At 36.5% G+C, this 13,206-nt stretch overlaps 1 protein-coding gene across 1 annotated transcript in view; it reads right to left on the bottom strand.

The window, feature by feature from the left end:
- The window catches only part of ALDH1L2 (aldehyde dehydrogenase 1 family member L2), a 35,170-nt gene that overhangs the window by 12,563 nt on the left and 9,401 nt on the right, over window positions 1-13,206 (bottom strand). The window contains 9 exon segments of the mRNA XM_051784367.1: window positions 878-997; window positions 1,713-1,860; window positions 2,723-2,814; window positions 4,209-4,334; window positions 4,733-4,867; window positions 5,929-6,018; window positions 7,561-7,662; window positions 8,502-8,667; window positions 12,209-12,443. Coding sequence (XP_051640327.1) covers window positions 878-997; window positions 1,713-1,860; window positions 2,723-2,814; window positions 4,209-4,334; window positions 4,733-4,867; window positions 5,929-6,018; window positions 7,561-7,662; window positions 8,502-8,667; window positions 12,209-12,443 — 1,214 coding nt within the window.

The following is a 13,206-nucleotide window of genomic DNA, read 5'->3' as shown; positions in this document are numbered from 1 at the left end:
CTTTCCGTATGTAAAACTAATGTGATACTACAAAAGCTGAAACTCTTCATATGTGGTGTTACGATCTAATATCTAAACATCCTAAAACAACTCCCACATCTTCCATTTCTAAGGAATGGAGCTTCTGTTACCATAAACCACCATAAACACACAGTATTTTGTGATGACTGTGTTCCATAAATACACACATTGTAAATTCTAATACAGAATTGTTGCGACTTTTATTCCATTCTATAATGAGTTTCAGGAAAAGTATCGGAGTCTGAATTCTGATGACAGAGAAATTTGTGTCATTGATTTTAGCAGAATTTATTTACTCTAGAGTTAAATGACAATTACATAGACATCAGAATCTCTTCTCTTATTTATATTTCATAGTTGTGAGTTGCTCATCCAAGATTCGGTAGTTCAGGACTGAAGTGCAACAGAATCTATTTTCCTATTGAAAAGTTATTTTTCTTACTGGGAATTTAATGGGACATTTTAATGTCACACTGACATCAGATTTGTAAAAAAAGTTAAAAAAAAATGAAGTTGATTACTGGCAGGATATATATATTCAATATCCTAAAAGAAACACTTCCTTAGCAACTAAACTTCAGCAAAGTTTAAACGAGAATGAAAGCAAGGTAAAACATATAGCTAGGTATGGAAATTGATGCAATAATTGAAGTGGAAGTAGGTAATTTTTGCTTTGCAGCTTGTCTGAAATGGAAAAAGTGTAGAATACACAGCTGTGAAATAAACTGAAACAAAATTATTTCTAGAGTTTGTTTAATATGTACTGTATGAGCAATAGTCAGGTAATGGTTTAGATTTTTTAATAGGCAAAAAAGTTGAAATAAACTGGTAATGTTCATATTTAGAAATTACTTACTGATCCATCTGCTGGATTTATAGTGTCATATGTTTTTCCATCATCAGCATTTATAAATTGTCCATTTATGAAACACTGGTATGGCATATTCACAGTCATGTTGTTAATATTTTTTGAAACCTGAGTGAAATAAACAACAAATTAATTTTATTTTTTCATAACTAATATTCTAATGTAGCTTAACAAGCTTTTGATATCTGCAGCCAATATTGAGATGCATTTGAGCATTTATATGTGGCTGTTAGAAGTAAAATGTAATGGAAACCATATTCTCCCTCAATGCTAATGACCATACTCTGAGCCAGTTAAGCAGATTTCTGCATTTTTTTACCACTGGATCTCTATGTTCAAACCAATACTAAACCCTGGCTAAGACCAGTCTTGGTGTAGTTGAATCAAATGCATAATTCTCAGATTCGAGAAACCCTGATTTGCTTAATGACTTAAAAAAACATGGAATCCTCCTTTCACGTAGATTTTTCAAACAGATTCTTAGGAGAAAAATCTGGCACTGTACCCCTGAAAAGCAGAGGGTCAAGCAATGGTTCTTGACCCATTCTGACTGAAACATACTGTCAGGACAGTGCAGGGGAGGTAGGAATATGTGCCCGGGTGTGAGCTACTCTACTGTGTGTTCTTGATCTCCTGGATTCTGGAATGCTGTAAGTGACATTACATATTCACTTCCATACCAAAATGCAAACATATAAAAGTTTATATAACCAAATATTTGTTTGCTTCCCTACAGCATCAAGCAGTCTAATAAAATTCATTGTCTACCCTTCCCTAAGGCCCAAGAAAGACTAAGCAATAAATGGAAAATAAAAGGTCTTACATAATCAACTACTAACTCTTCCTCTTTGTCTTCTCCTCTGAATTTTCTGACAGCCATTTGAATAAAATCTGCAAATTTAGTGGCCATATACACATCTTCATTCTGTAGTTGAAGTCCACTATATTTCTGTTTGATCTCTTCTAGCATTCTAAAGATTTTGAAGAAAGAATAAATTTACAAATTACAAATCAAACAATTTTTCAGATAATCAAATCATTAGAAGGTTGAAAGGGATCAAAACTGGGCACCAGTTTTTATACATGTGAATATGTGTGTATGTTTCTCTGACAATAAAGGCAAAGAAGTTGTTGCATTTTAATGAAACCTGTTAGTTTAACTGGGGGTGCTATGGAAAAGAAAATGTCAGTTCTGGAATGCTCTTAGGTAAACTTTTGGAAATAAATGACAGATAGAAGATATTGATATACTATTGGAAAACAGTATTTGAGACTACTCTACCAATATATGGAGGACATTGAGATTGGTAAGTAATAAGCATGGTAACCAGTTTGTTTAAAAAAACCTGAAATGCTGCTTTTATATTATGGCCTGGAATATCTGAGCTGCTAACAGAAGGGAAATGAGGTGACCCAAACCATGAAGAACTCAATGCACTTGTAAGCAGGGGCTCAAGTCTCTCTACGAAAGGCTCCTCTTTCCCTCTGGGGAGATCTTTCTTTGGATCTCCTATCAGTCCCCTGGTCCTGAGATACCTGTCTCTGCATGCAGATAAGTTTGAGCATCACCATGCCCCACCATGTGGCTGATGTGAAGTCAACAGGAATTTTCCTTCAGTAGAAAGAGTAGGATTACATCAATATCTCCTAATTTTGGGAGAGGAACTGTACCATGTTTTCAAAAGTAGGAAAGGGAATAGTTAAGAGTATTGGAAAACATAGTGGGATTATTTTTTTAAACACTACTTTATTAACCCTGATTTAAAAGCACAGTGACAACTTCATTTTCATCAACTTTGGCTTCAACATTTTGTTATTTTGAATATTTTTTACCTGACAACATGCATAGAGGATGCTCCAGATTTGAAGAAGTCTGTCGAATTCTCAATTGCAGCAACATTGGTTAAAATTCCCTTCCAAATAGCCTAATAATACATAAAAATAACAGAGGCAATAATCAATAATCCTCTAATTGCAAGAAGTATTTATCAAACTGTATTTTCCATGGTATCTGTGCCTACAACATGTATTATTTCAAAGATTTCTAAAACACAGAATTATTTTACAAGGGTCTAGAACAGTCTAGAGACCTGGTGTTAGATAATAAATTTTGCAGCATAATTAGCTGATCAAAATTCATTATTTTGTCCATGATAATTTTACCTTATCAGGCAAGAAACCTGAATGGTACAATGCTACAATTTTCAGGCCCATTTTTAAAAGACTTTTATTCTCCAAATAACAACTTCCCATTGCATTATGGAATATGTTGTCCATAGAGGCAAGGACAGCCTGGAGCACTTTGTGACTGGATTGATGGCATTTCAGGCCCCTGGGCAGAGCTTATAAGTGGTTTAAGCTGCATGTGTGAGACAGCAAAATGAATAGTTAAATAACTGTCAATGTAGTTTTTCAATTAATTATAATTGGGTTTCAGAGTTAGCAGGTAGTGTCATGAACTGATGAGTTTATTTGCTATTTTTTCAGTCAGTCAATAGCTCCAGGCAGCATTTAGGTTGCTGGCAAGCAGGTTCAGGGTAATCTTGAAGCAGCAGTTTAAAATACTAGTGCATCAAGCTGCCTGACCTGTGCCAAAAGTTAAGAAACCTGCAGCAGAGTTAGCAAAAGGGAGGACATCTATGACTCATCTGCTCTAGCACAAAACTTTAGTGACAAATGTGGCTTTCAGCTAAGCTCCTGACATTTACTACAGAGGGATGGATTTCAAGAGAGAGCAGAAAAGTGCCTCTCTGGCTATGAGAGCTTTTGGCTCCAGCTGTCCCAACCCTCTGCCAGATAGCCTCTTGAGTGTGGCTGTGGTAAAAGAGACAGTGCACACAGGTACAGTGAGAAAACTTGTGCTTTTTGCTTTCAGATTGCTGTTCTAAGACCCCCTGGAGCTTGTCAAACAGGACCACTCTGAGCACATCCTAGTGATTAACACCACAGTGAAGAAAGGATTCCAGAACTATCCAAGTCTATCAGTGTTGAAAAACTCACTGCTGTGAGGCAAAGGTCCATTTGTTTTTCCTCACTCCCACCTTCATCATTCATAGATATTTACCACAACTGATGCCCCAATCACTGTCTTTGTATCACTTGTATCTGAAAGGAAACCTTGTAAAGTGACATACAAGTACTCTAGTGAAATCCCAGTTTCACTTGAATTAATGTCAATAGCTAAACATATAACTCCCATATGAGTACATTTTATTCAAAAACAATTTGCATGACTAAATAAAAGATATGCCTTGCCAATAATAAGTATGCAAAACTTTTGTCTGAAGTAATACCCTACAAAAGCAGTTTATTGAATTACCCTAATATCTTCTGCCATCTTTTTCTCCTCCTCTGTAAGTTCCAGGGCAGTTGTTTCATCAGCAGAGAAGTATTTAGATGCAGGGATCATTTTTCCATCTTCAAACTGCAGATTTCTCACTAGTACCTGAGAAATGAGAGGATATGGTTTTAAATTGCCTGGGTAAATCCTTATGTGAAGAGTTTTTAGGCATTAATATGGTTATTGGAACGGTAAAATAAATAGCTTGAAGGAAAGTTGATACGATGCAGGCAATTTAGCACAAGCCACTCCTACTTGATTTTCAGATTCTCTCCTGGTATTAGTACATTTTACTCCATATTGGAAATGAATGTGGATTGAGTGTGAAGCAAAACATGAATGTTTTCTCTATAGGTAAGGGATTGATAAAGTCCAAGCGATAAACTCCGAACTCCAGTCTGTCATTAGCAGCTGGATTTGTGTAGCCTGACAAGTCCACACTACTTGCACTTCCTGCTAAAGTTATGCCATCCATGTTTAAGTTTGCCAGACTGAGCACTTACCATCTTCCCATCATTTCCAAAAACGACTAGACCATTCTTGGTTACAAGTCCAGGTCTTGAAGCACCTTTTATTGCCAGCTCTTGTCCAGCAGGCACTGAAGCATCAAATAATGATGACCCATAAAATGTAACCATCTAAAAATAAATGTAATGTATGTAATTAAAAAGGCACAGATTCTAAACATGCTCTAAAATTTTAACAATTATATAACACTGTTTTGAACCTTTAATATAATACAAATAACAGTACCTACACATGGAAAACATGTTACAACAATATTTCTAGATCTTTACAAACCAGAACACGTAACATTTCTCAAGCTGCCCAAACCTGCAAAGCTGCTTAGCTGTAACAAAGTGCATGCTGGAACCAGAGCAGGAAGGGAAGCAGCTTTTATCAGTGCATGCCCAGACTGAGAGACTAGCAGAAGCCTGACTGTGATTGGTGGAGTCCAGCTCTGCTCCCAGGCTGGCAGTGCTGAACACTGCCTCTCTCTTGGGCTTTTTCTGGCCTCTTAAATCAGCAACAGTTCCTGGACATTAAAGCAGAACCAGGATTTTGGAGCAGCCTACCAGCAGATGACTAATAGTTAAGTAACAAAATCTGGACATCACAGCCAGGAAAGATAATGTGATTTTTTTAAAATACTTTATGTAAGTACAATGTGGATCAAATATACAGTATCCTTAATACACTGAAAGTAGTTGGTTTTGGATAAAATGAGATAGATTTATTTCTGCAAATGACCTAGGCCCAAATGTCCTTAAAATAAAATCGCCTGTTATTTCAGTAGTTCACAGTGTTTCACTGTATTGTCAATACTGTGATGTTACTCCCTGTACAGCATAGGTTGCATTATGCTGTAATGCATGTCTGCTTCCCAGGGTGACTGGCACAGTCTGGTTTTACTCTTCTTACCTTTGTATCATGCCTCATTTTTTTTTCAGATATTGTTCTTATCTTTCTTCAAATTAAATGAATCTATGATTACAAAACTCTTAACTGTGTTCTGTACATTTTATTTAGAACATTCTGTTCTAGGTATATACAAAACATATGGTCATCAAATTCAAGCTACTTCAATGTAACTCTCATTTGTATTCAGTTGTATGCAGACACTTTTAATTTTGTAATATAAAAGGGTCAAAAAGAGGTTGCAGAAAAGAATAATATTCTTCTGGTTTTCAGAGCATACCTGGCCATCTATTGTTGTCCACGCTCCAGGCACTTTATCATGTCCTCGAATCCAGTTGTGCAAAGCTGCTGCAGGTTGGTCCCAGGAGATCTAGGAAATCAAGACATGCCAGCTAGTTCTTCTCTGTTTAGGTATAACTCAAATTAACTAAATTTTCCCTCCTTCTCTTTCAACCATTCACGTATTTAAGAACGCAGAAAGGGTCTGGTCTAATAAAGGAAGATCAGTGATCTCCAGATGGCTAATCATTAAAGGCCTACCAAATGGGATGCTCTTAGCACTTCTGTGCTCCCTGTGGTCTATATCTTCTCATAGATTCTCCTTCTGACACTAATATAATGAAAACATAACTCTTACTACTAAGTATTCATTCTTAAATAATTAATACTATGATTAACAAATTTAATAAGCACACTATGAATATAAATAAGAGTATGTCTGGGGTATCACCTTCTACTCAAAACGATGTATTTATTTCTTGGATCCTAAGTTCTTCATCAATCTACAAACTTCTATTAAAATACTTTCTATTCATGTATTGCCCCTTTATAAATTGTTCCATAAATAGAATTGCTGCTACAACCTGCAATTCCTTTAAAACTTTGAGGAAAAAGGAAATAATGTTTTAAGAATGCTATGTACATTTAATATGAAACACTAGTGAAAATGTATTGATTTATCTTTGCAGAATTGTGACCAAATCTGCCAAAATGAATTAAAGTATCAGAATAGCTATTAGATAACAAAACTCAAGTATTCAGCATCCTTCTTAGACTAAACACAAAGAATATGTAGAATCAAGTTTTAAGACAATGCAAATAGTTTTACACTAAGGAGATTAGGCCAGTTCTCTCCAAGAAAGGTCCTTAAATATTATGTTATACTATTTTATGTTATGTTATATTTTATGGATTAATAAAAATATCCTTATGCAAAGCTATTTGTAAGGTAAGTCAGAAATTGAAATGTGGTTAAAAGCATCATCTACAATAATTCAGGTCAAAATTGTTGGAATAATTTTTACTTTTTTTTTTTAAAAAAACCAAACTTTTGCACTGGTCTAGAAAAGGAAAAGAAGGTATTACAGGCAGCATTCACTATCATTTTGTGCTTGCCTTCCCAACCACATAGAAGATCAGCTAATGCAGGGGGGTGCTTAGATAAAATAATTCTCATATGGGAATTTAAATATTTTTTTTAACTGTTGTTCGTTTATATGACCTCTGTTGGTTTTTTTTCTTGGTGTTAGCAGGAAAAGTGCCAACATTTGCTTTTCCTAACACCAAATCTATTTCTGGTAGAGACTTTCATATGGCCTGTTGGTAACAACAAGAGGTATCTTGATTCAATGTCTTATTTACAAGTATGATAACTCATTAAGAATCCACTGTGCTTCTAGACACCTGTATGATCCCAAATAGGACATCAAGTTTCTAAATACATGTAACTGCTGAAAGGGAATAGCAACTTAGCCTAGGGCTCCATTACATGCATTTTTGGAGTCATCCCAGGAAAAAGAGGTGGGGGAACAACTGAGTTAAAATTCATGTTAACTTCATATTGCTACTTTTGTAATCTGAGTTTATAACTTTTCTAATGCTGTGCACAAAACCCAATGTTATTTAACAGTACCTCTGCATTTTCCTTTTTCTGGATCCCTTCATATGTGGCCCCTTCTTTAGGCTGAGGTATACGAGGGGCTTTACCATCAGCAATTAGATGTACAGCTTCCACCTAAGTGAGAAAGTAATAGATTTAATGTTAGCTTGGTTCATCTTTTTTTCCTCAGTCATACTTGTGAATGACAGGAGAAGACTTTCTGCCACAAGGTGAATTGGTTTGGGGTTTTTTTAAACCTAGGATTTCCAAAATCTAAGGGACCAATGCTGCCCTGATTAACATACATACACAGTTAAACTTCTTTGACAAAAGAAATAGCCTCCAGAATTTGATGGTAGTATCTAGTCACAAAACTTATAGCAGATGCCTAAAATTCTGGAGGACAAAAATGTGCCTCAGTATGATTGCCTTCAAATTCTTCCTTTTTCGTTATGCAAAAAGTTATTTATCTGCATTTAAATGGAAAGAGAAAAAAAATCTCTAATGAACAATGCTGAGTATTTTTTATTCATTTTCTTTTATTCACTTTAAAAAAATACAAAAAAAGGACACGCATACAAAATCCAAAGCCAATCCACCAGGGCTCTGAGTTTAAAACATAACTCCTTTCCTTCTCTTTTTTTAAAAAACATCACTCCTAACTTTTTGTTCTCTCTGAGACTCTAAAAGATTTCATCTTGTAAAAACATTTAAGAAATCTATGGAAAGAGCCACATTCCAAACAAATTCAACTTGTCGCCATCTGTGGAAACAGAATATGTTCTGCCTCCTGTCAGCAACAAATATTCCGAGGTCACATCCTCAGCTGTTGCACAGCTGCACGGCTCCCATGAAGTCTAGGATTTGGCTGAGCACCACAACCTCTTTCCAAATGTATCCATCTTGTCTACATTTCCTTTACTTTCAAACTCTTTTCTTCTTAAAAAGCTGGTATTTAGTACAGCTAAACCTACCATAGCCTTTATGCCTTCTGGGAAGAGAAACCGGTTGTATAGGTCATCCACAGTATCATTTTGGCCAACATCACATTCTCGCTGCAGAAGTATTGGTCCAGTGTCCAAACCATCATCAGCCCAAAAAATAGTAAATCCTGCTTTTTTATCTCCTTGAATTAAAGTCCTGGACATAAAAAAAAAAAAAAAAAAAAGACTTACAGTAAATACAGACAGTACGAAAGTAGTCAGGGATATCCTCATGTGTTACACATTCATTTTCTCAGGAAGACAGAAAAGAAAATCCTTAACTGTCTTTAATATATTTCCATTGCTCACTTCACAGTGGTACCATCATTTTGGTACTGTTGATGTGTGGTTTCCACAAAATGACATAAGAAATGCTGCAACTGAACTCTGTCTGTCTTTCACACAGACCATTGTGATAATTATTTCAAAAGTATTATTAGTGGTAAGACACAGAGAGCAAAAGGTGTACAATAGTTATGACAGAATTTGAAAGATGGAAGCACCTAACAGTATATTATCTTAATAATTCATGGCATTAGCCAAGCCTCACAGCTCATCTGTAGGTCAGCAAGGCAAGTACAGTTGTCACCCAGCTGAAAAAGAGCTAAGCTCAGAGTATAAAATTACGAATATGCAACAGTTTAAAAAAAGTTATTAAGGGAATTAAGAATATCCAGCCAAATTCTCAGCTGCTGGGCATGAACATAGCAACACTTACAACAGACCTATGCTGATTTACCTCAGCTCAGGATCTTCCTCTGCATCTGAAGGGAACTTCAACTACTTAAAATATTCCAGTTCTCCTTCAGCATGTGCCTCAGAATAATGAAAAATCAGACCAAAGTGTGTTTAAGGGAGCAGCCAGAATATTTCCTGCATGATTTTAACCATTTGCCTGCATGCAAATACCAATGCTGTTTTAAGTAATGCATGTCTCATGTAAGTATTCCCTTGGCAGTCCATATTGTAACAGGATTGTCCAACATCTGGCTTATACACAGGAAAATTCATTATTAATTGTAAGCACTGAAAACTACATGATTGAAAGGAATAAAACACACATACGTGCAGAACAAGGGACAAACTCCAAAGACAACTGGGGAAGTTGGCAGGTATAACAGAAGTGGGAGCTTAAATAAGTTTGGCTAGCCAATATCAGATCCTTCACATATTTAGGCAGCACTTCTTGTGTTTCTTATTATGTAAAAATTCCTAAAGATCACTGGTGAGAAGTGGATACCGTCAGCATGGCACTGGAGAAGAAGAAGGTTTCATGGGCAAGTGTCCCTGATGCTGAATAGGTGACAGGATGAGAACTACTGTGTGTCCCCTCCCCTGTCCACCAGCTCCCTCCACACAGGGCTGCTGATAACAGAGCGGCAGCAGCTGGAAAAAGATGTAAAGGAAGTGAGTGAGGAACCCTCAGAGCCTCAGGGACCGTGTTTGTGCCTGGTGCCCCTATAGCCACGCCTAATTTCCAAAGGTTTTCTTGGTCATACTGTGGAGATAAAGGGTCTGATCAGCACCAGGGCTGTAAACATAACACATGAAAGAAGTAGTGGTGAGAGCAAGGGTTGAGAGGGTGAAACACAAGAATAGTCAGCCAAGGTCAAATCCTACTTTAGCTTAAAGGCCTCAGGACAATGGCCTTTACCTGGGAAGGGCAGGAGCAGATGCTTATAGAAGGAATATGCAAAATAGAGCAAGACATGGTGATACAACACTGCAGTACATTCCTGTTTCTGGAAATCTTCCCTTCGGGAACTTCCTGAAAAAGAGTTTGTATCTACATCTTCCTGTGTAACAGATCTTTAAGAACTTTTCCTCCATGAAAGCACCCTTCTGGAGCTCTCCAGGTGTGAAGTAACACAATTTAATAACAGATTGCATGGAGTAAAAGTATCTCCATTATTCCTGGTCAAATCCCACAAGCTGATCTCTTTGCTGGCTGCTCCCTAACTTTTGATTAAGAATGAGTGATAATTCCTTGTTCACTTTTCCATGTCTTTCATAGCATAATGCACAGATAGCGTATTTCCTTCCCAATGACCTCTTTTCCAGTCTGAAGACTCTGTGCTTTGTCTCCTATCATGTGAGAGCTGTTCTATACCTTGACCATCTTTTTTAGCCTTTTTTGAAACATTATCTAGTTCATGTTCCAACTAAGATGCAGACAGTATTTAAGATCCTTCAATGGTCTCTTTTTTGAGTCACAACAATTAACTTTAATACTGCTTACATATAGGCAGGGGGGGTTGCCCCTTGTGTACATTTCTTTATGGTTTTTAACTTTGAATTTGACTTCTCATTTTCTTTACCTCACTTTCACGCTATCACATTTATCCATTTATTCTTTATTGCAGCTTGAAACCAGAGTGACTGCTCTAAAGTTTTCTGGCTTTCTCTTCCAGCTCTTTTAAAACTGGTATTGCTCTTGTTGTTTTTTCAGTCACCTGTACCAATATGATCTTAAGAAACAGAAATGCTGCAGGTTGTCTAAAATCTGCAGCTTCAAATTTGCTTGAAAGTCTCCTGGTCGTGAATGAATAAGAGGTGAATGAATAAGAGATTCTTATTTGTTCATCAGTTTACCTAAAATCTCTTCTAGTCACAGTTTAGCTCAAGAGAACTGTTTTCACTTATTCTACACAAAGAAGGGCTGTAGGATAGAAACATTAACCTCCTTCATCCTGAATACCAATACAGATCTCCTACTATGGTATTCTCTTTCATAAGCACCTTTGTTAAATCAAACACATCTGTAACCCTACATACCTCTCATCTTTGAATGTATTTGGGAGAATTGTTATTATTCAATTTTATGCCTTAAAAAGTTGATTCTTTTTTTTTTTTTCTGGACTGTCTGACTCTCATTTTTCACCTGATTTGCCAGAATTTATGTCCTTTTGTTATTCTACTCACTTGGACACAACTGACACTTTTTGAAGGATTTCCTTACATCTGTAATAGTCTCCTTTACACTTCTGTTTTAGTACTTCAGCTTACCGTTTTTTCCCAGTAAGGATAAAAATTAACAAAACAAAATAAAATATGCTTTTGTTTTGAAACTACAACACCCTGTCTTCAGATAATCATCATGCTGCCTCTAAGATTCTTTTAAAATTATTTCTTTATATTTAGACAATTTCTTATTGAATTTAAACACTGTGGTAATGGCATTTTTGTTGTCACAAGAATGCTAGATATGAGTCTACTGTGGTCATTATTGCAGTGTACTTCTTTCAGGGTAATAATTTGAACCTGGCCTTGTGCGTTGCTCAGAAGAACAGTGAGATAAGGTTTTATTCTTGTGGATTCTCTTCTATTCTCCCATTCTGCAAAATCTTAGGCTGTGCATCAAACCCTATTGTAATAGTTATGTAGTGTTTGTGGGGGATGAACCACAAGGGCAGTGTCCTGCTTAGAGAAACTCCAGATTGTCAATTTGCATTTGTGAGTAAAATATGAATGCACAGATCACATCACTGATCTTTTCAGAATAACAGCTGCACTCGCATGGGAAATAATAATGAATCTTAGGTACGAAGTGCACTTCATGAACCAAATAGTCAGCTGCTTCAGAGAAGTTCCATAAGAGCAGTTGCAAGTCAACAGAACTGTGCCAGCATTTACGTGAGTAATGGGTGCAGACCAACATCCTAAAATGACAAACACGCAGTTTTGAGCACAAAACTCACCAGTTGATTGCAGAAGCTCCTCGGTGGCGTGGTAGGATGGATGGATGGTAAATAATAGACCCATGTTTTGGGCAGTCAATAACATCCATGGGGATGAACTGTGTACAGAACGGAAGGACATTTAGCTCTGCTCCAACTGATTTGTAGGCTGCAACTACTTCCTCGATAGGCTTGCCTTTAGCTCTCCATCTGGGGAACTTAAAAACAGGAGTGCCATCCTTCTCCGCTGCCAGTGCTGAGGGGCAAGAACAATTTTTTTTTAATTCATATTTTGTGTTAAAAATTCACACTGAAATCAGAGATACATAGCATGACAACTGAAGAAAATCATCAAGTGTGTGACTCCAGAGTGGCCTTTGTACTGTTCTGTATGCTGTTTAAAAATCTTTGTGCTTGGATACATTTTATTCATCCTGTCTTTGATTCTCATCCCTATAGCTTATGTCATTTTCAACTTCAAGTTCACTCTTATGACTCGGCTAATAAGTACCAATGAAAGCAGAAAAGAATAATGAATGTTATTGTTGACTACTTAAGTGTGGTACTTCATTTCTTGTCCAGTCATTACATTTGCCTGCAACTGGTTGGATTTAGCAGAACTTAATTTTCCACCTTCAGCAATTTTTATGTGAATATGACTATGTAAAACTCAGATTCACACGTCAGCAGCATTTTGCCATGTGATGCAAATAATTACAGATGCTAGTGGGCTTCTGTAATTTCTTCAAAATTCTGTTTACTGATGGTTTCTGGATACGCTCTCATTTATCTGTGAGACACATAAGCTACACCCAAAACTAGACTCAAAGGTGAGGAAAAACAACTGCACTAATTGCAGAGAGAATCTTCAGATGTTTGATAAATTCCATTGCACAGCCACTTAACAGCTTACCACTGAATAGGATAGTAAAGTCAAATTTTACATCTGTTGAGTTTTATATTAATAGGAAGAAAAGGGGAAAAGAGAAGAGTCATGGAAAATTCACCTAATCTAATCA

Source organism: Manacus candei, unplaced genomic scaffold (genome assembly GCF_025592945.1).
Source record: "Manacus candei isolate 608988 ecotype Guabito, Panama unplaced genomic scaffold, ASM2559294v1 h1tg000018l, whole genome shotgun sequence".
Classification (NCBI taxonomy): Eukaryota; Metazoa; Chordata; class Aves; order Passeriformes; family Pipridae; genus Manacus; species Manacus candei.
This window is presented reverse-complemented; position numbering and strand designations above follow the sequence as displayed.